Below are 5,000 nucleotides of genomic sequence, written 5' to 3'. Positions count from 1 at the left end.
TATCACGATCGTTAATATCCTTTTACAATTCGATAACAGATGTACCGGTTTTGTTTACATTCGACACGTGACTTTTTCCAACATTCGTTTTTCTTTTCTTTTCTTAATGGTACTATTGTTTGCACGTGTTCGCTATAGGGACGGATTTTGGCTGTATGAAGTGCCCGTTAATTCTGTATTATAGAAGGATTTGTGTTAATGACCTCCCTTGTTGTAGTTGCATAATGTTTCCACTCTTTGTAGACAATCTGTGATATTACAGGAAAATGTAAAAGTTCTGGTGGTAATTGTAGATGCTGAAGATACTCTGTAGGATTTTTTTTTAAGTCCAAAGATTGTGGACAAATGATTCTGTACTATCATAGAAATGTTTTCTAAGGAGTGTGAGGCTTCAATTATTTTTGTCTGCTTGTCCATTTTGGCTGTACTTTTAGTTAAAAATGGGAATAACCTTTAGAAATAATGGTTTGCATGTGTAATATACTGTCCACTTCTAGTTTGTTATTTGCAAAGCAAAGTTTTAGTGCAATATCCAGTATTGGAGTTATGAAGCCTGTTGATGCTCTGGCTAAGGCCATATTTCTGGCAAGAGTAACTAATTATTTAAACTAGCGCAAAGCTTGTCTTACCAGAGTATATATAGCTGTTTGCTTAGTTTGTCAGAGCACGACATTGTGGTTTTGGCTCCAGGCAATCTAAACGCTGGAGTATTTAAAGTATGCATGCCTAATGCCTCAGGGTATTCGCTCACTCTGGCCATGGCCATATGAAAAGCCATAAGATGCTTCATCCCAGGTGGCAAGTACTTCTACCATATAGTAATATCTTGTTAGCCATCATTAACAGATTTAAGAAAGGAATGGTAACCATGCTGTTTCCTGCATTACCTCCAATATCTTTGAACTTAAAATCTGATAGATGTGAACTGTCTTCTTAGGAATTTATAGTTACCTTTGTGCTATGTCTGACTAGTGTGTTTTCTATGTATTTAACCCATTAGCGCCGGTTGACTTGCTATCACGTTCAGTGGTTTTTGGGTCAGACGCCAGCGATGAGATATTTGGTCAAGGCTGGTGTGCCGGGTGAGCGGGCGTACAGCGCTCGCTCGCAGCTAGTGTGCCCAAGAATCCCAAGGCGTTAGGCTTGTGTTCGAATACCCCGGCATTCTGACCATTTAGAGCCGCAATAACCCTGGCATGAATGGGTTAGCTTGCAGAATCTATTTTCTAAGTAATTAGATCTTGGCTCAATCTATATTACCCAATATATTTTACTTCACAAGGAATTAGGTGGAGATAAGTAAAACAGTTCAAACATTTCTGCCAAATGACCTTAGTAGCATGGTATATCTGGTATTGAACACCCTAGGTTTAGAATGGAAATAGATGCAAGAGCATGCAATTTTCTACCCAAAGAGATGAGTTGTTGCAAGGCTAATTTTTCTATGAGAAATTATTTAAGATTATTAGAAATCTGACCAAAAATACTTAACAAACCAGTAGTCTAGCTTATTGGTGGTAGTTGTTTGGACAATCTTGCTTCTTTTATAGACACTGGTCATATGTGAACATTTACAAAGGCAATCTATTATGACTTGATTGTTGGAATCTCTTCACCCTCTGGTGGTCCAGAAAAGTCTAACAAAATAAGTATACTGGGAGAGAGCTTGATAGATTCATTATTAGACAATGGCCAGAAAAGGGTATTATTGTCAGAATATCTCTACCAATCCCAGCAATGCAATATCAGTGTGGGCAACATCTTTGATTTTGGAGACCTGGAGATTATTGGGCTGTATCATGCACACTCGACTGAATCAGCTCTTACACAGAGGATAATGTACAGTGTGGCTAATGAAATAGAATTTGGATACCAAATTATACATGGTTTTCAAGTAGATATGAATATTAAATTTTTCCATTTAATATTTTTTTTATGCATGGAACATCATTTGAGCTAGAGCTCATCTTTTGCTTTTATTTAGCTCTTGGAAGGTAAAATTTGAAACTGGTGCATCCCTTGTTTTCAAAATATGTTGAGCAGCAGCATAAGTAAACAGCCACAAGTACCAAATAGCCATTTGTATTTGCCGTTGTTTGCATTACGAAGGGATACTTACCTATCTTCACCATATGACTAGTTCATTTCAGAAAGTGCAACTATTCACTGGGTGCCAAATCAAAGTCGGCCCCAATATCTGCTGTGACCACAATTTTAATGAACGTTTATTGTCCTTGGCCTGAGGTCTAAAGATACTTGAGCCACATGGTTTCCAGATTTGCTTTTGTCAGTGGACTCTTGAGTACTAGCCTCATAATTGTAAGAAAAAACAAAACCAAAAAACATTTTAATGTCTTGTAAACGCAAACTGCTGATATTCACTAAGGTCTTTTTTATATATATTGCAGAGGCAGGCTTGCACCATTATTTTCAAGGTGATATATTGTTGACCTTCGCTTTGCACAAGCATTATTTACTAAATATGGTGTGAGCAATATCTTTTTCACGTACAATTAGTCCAGTTTGACACTACACTTCAGTGACCTTTTATTTATTCAGAAGTAGATGTGCATTTCCCTTGGTAGAGAATGAAGCTCCGAATTGTTGCACAAGAGCATAGACCAGTGAAAGGGATTAACATAAAATTAGGTTTATAATTGTATGGTGATGCCGATCTTGTATTTATTTGCCAGTTTCAAATTGCAAAGAAACTTACAGCAGTCAGATAGCAAATTATAGAATGATTATATGGCAAAGAGGTGTGTATACCTGACTGATTAGGGGCATAAAGTTGGGAGGGGAGAATTTGTTAATTTTTCACTCTTTCAAGATGGGGAAAGTGTAAGGTTGTGAACATGTTGAATTATTTGTTTTGCTGTAAAATAAGATCACACCAATTCACTTGCTTTTTGCTTACTGATAGAGGAACCTCCTATACCAGAATCTATTTCTCATCTTGAATCCAGTAAAGATTGTTTTCTCATTATTTTGGCCATAGAAAAAGTTGATAAATAAATTATAGCAAGAAAACGTCTAAGAATTCCATCACTTATCGTTCAATTCCAGTTATTGGCTACTGATGAATGTTTTTACAGTGCAAGATAATCTGTATACTTTCTTTCATTTCAAGCGGTCATTAATTTCTGCAGAAGGTAGATGGTACAAGGAGACATTGTTGCACAACTATGCATCTTATATAGTGGGACACAGTTGAGAAATATATATTTGATGTTGGCAATGGATGCAAAGAAGAGGATAAACAAAAGTGGAAGTTCATTGTTTTTTACACCATTTAAATTGTTTTAAAATAATGCACACTTTTGAAGTTATCATTTCAAACTTATTTGACATTTCTCGTATACACAATCATGGCAAGAAGTTCCGTACTAGCCAGAATAATCTTTTATTATTAATTTATTAAGTCTTCAACTGAGTTGGTGGACTGGTTGAAATTTTTAAGAAAAAAGAAGTTATATTTGGGTATGACAGTATATACTACAAAAGGGTATTTTTCTTCCATATGTAGTGTAGGATTTTTATTATTAAACATTTATTCTCATTAATTTTGTAACTAGATTACTTTGAAGTATTTGATCAATTTGATTTTGATATTGACTTTTGGAAAATATTTCTTTAGAATAGGAAGGCCATAGCAAGTTTTCCTTTGCCAAATTTACAATGGGCAGTTCCCTTGTACTGAATAAGTGAGCTATACCATTTAATACAAACAAAATGTTCATGAATAAGTTCTAATACATTCCTCTCCCAACAGTCGCTGGTTGTACCAGAAAAGTTCCAGCATATCCTGCGTTTGATGAACACCAACATCGATGGCAGGCGTAAGGTTATGTTCGCCATGACTTCCATCAGGGGTGTTGGTCGCCGTTACTCCAACATTGTCCTGAAGAAGGCCGATATTGACCAGTTCAAGCGTGCTGGTGAAATGACTGAAGAGGAGGTAATTTATATATGCATTTTTATTGTGGTTGTTGGCATTCTTTATTGAATTGTCATTTTTCATTTTTCTTTTATTAACCCTGACTCCAGTTCATCGTATCACTTTTTAACTTTTACTACTTTTGTGATATGATTTGACATTTTTCTTTTCATGAACTTAGTGTAATTCTGAATTTTTGTATCTTGGACTAGTTGTAGCAATGCTCATTTTGTTACTGCATAATCTTTTGTATCATTTTGAAAACTCAGTGGCCAATTTACTCAGTAAATGAGAGAATCAGCGATCTTGTATGATGTATCATAATTTAGACAAATAGTAATTTTTTGTAGAAGCAGGTTAGAATTTTATTTTATTTTTCAAAGCATTTTGCAAAATTATTTAGGTCTTAGGGGAAAGGGGAGGATGAAAGATTACATTTATGAGAAGAGGTTGAGAAATTTTTCTTTGAATTAATAATATAATATTTAGTTATGAAACTGCAGATAACTTTATTCTCCATATGTCATTACTATAATTAATGTAAAATTAAGTAGGAAGCAATAGAGGTAACACACATTTGATACCTAAAAGGATTCGGTTATTGCAAAGCAAATAAAGGAATTAAAGCACATCATCACAAGACACTAATCTTTACCATGCCTGAGAATTTTAACAAAATCCACCTGTTATATAATCCGTAAGTGTCAAAGAGAGTGGATGTCAAGGTTTTATCAAGTTTCTGAAAATTGTAAAACAAACATGGATGGCTTGTTTTGTGTTCAGATCTTGATACATATTTTTGTGTTGTCCCATCCTAAATCCAAACCCAGTTGGCCAGAATCTGACGACTGCTCTTTTCCTAATCTTGAGTATCCATTTATTCTTAAAAGTAAAAGTACTTGATGATTTGATTACACATAAATACAAACTAGGACTGATTGCATCAAACTCTCTTCTTCTTCAGGTTGAGAAGATTGTGACAATCATGAGCAACCCCCGCCAGTACAAGATCCCTGACTGGTTCCTCAACAGGCAAAAGGACATTAAGGATGGCAAATATGGC

General features: G+C 35.2%; 1 protein-coding gene across 1 annotated transcript in view; it reads left to right on the top strand.

Annotated features, from left to right (window-relative positions):
• RpS18 (ribosomal protein S18) overlaps positions 1–5,000 on the top strand; it is a gene marked incomplete at its 3' end in the record, with an annotated part of 5,517 nt that extends 517 nt beyond the window's left edge. The window contains 2 exon segments of the mRNA XM_086547197.1: positions 3,773–3,958; positions 4,902–5,000. Of these exon segments, the coding sequence (XP_086403323.1) occupies positions 3,773–3,958; positions 4,902–5,000 (285 nt within the window).

This window comes from Penaeus japonicus, unplaced genomic scaffold, assembly GCF_977035675.1.
Source record: "Penaeus japonicus unplaced genomic scaffold, GWHDUDI00000001_assembly GWHDUDI00000019, whole genome shotgun sequence".
NCBI lineage: Eukaryota > Metazoa > Arthropoda > Malacostraca > Decapoda > Penaeidae > Penaeus > Penaeus japonicus.
Note: the sequence above shows the minus strand (reverse complement) of the source record. Positions and strands in the feature narration are given on the sequence as shown.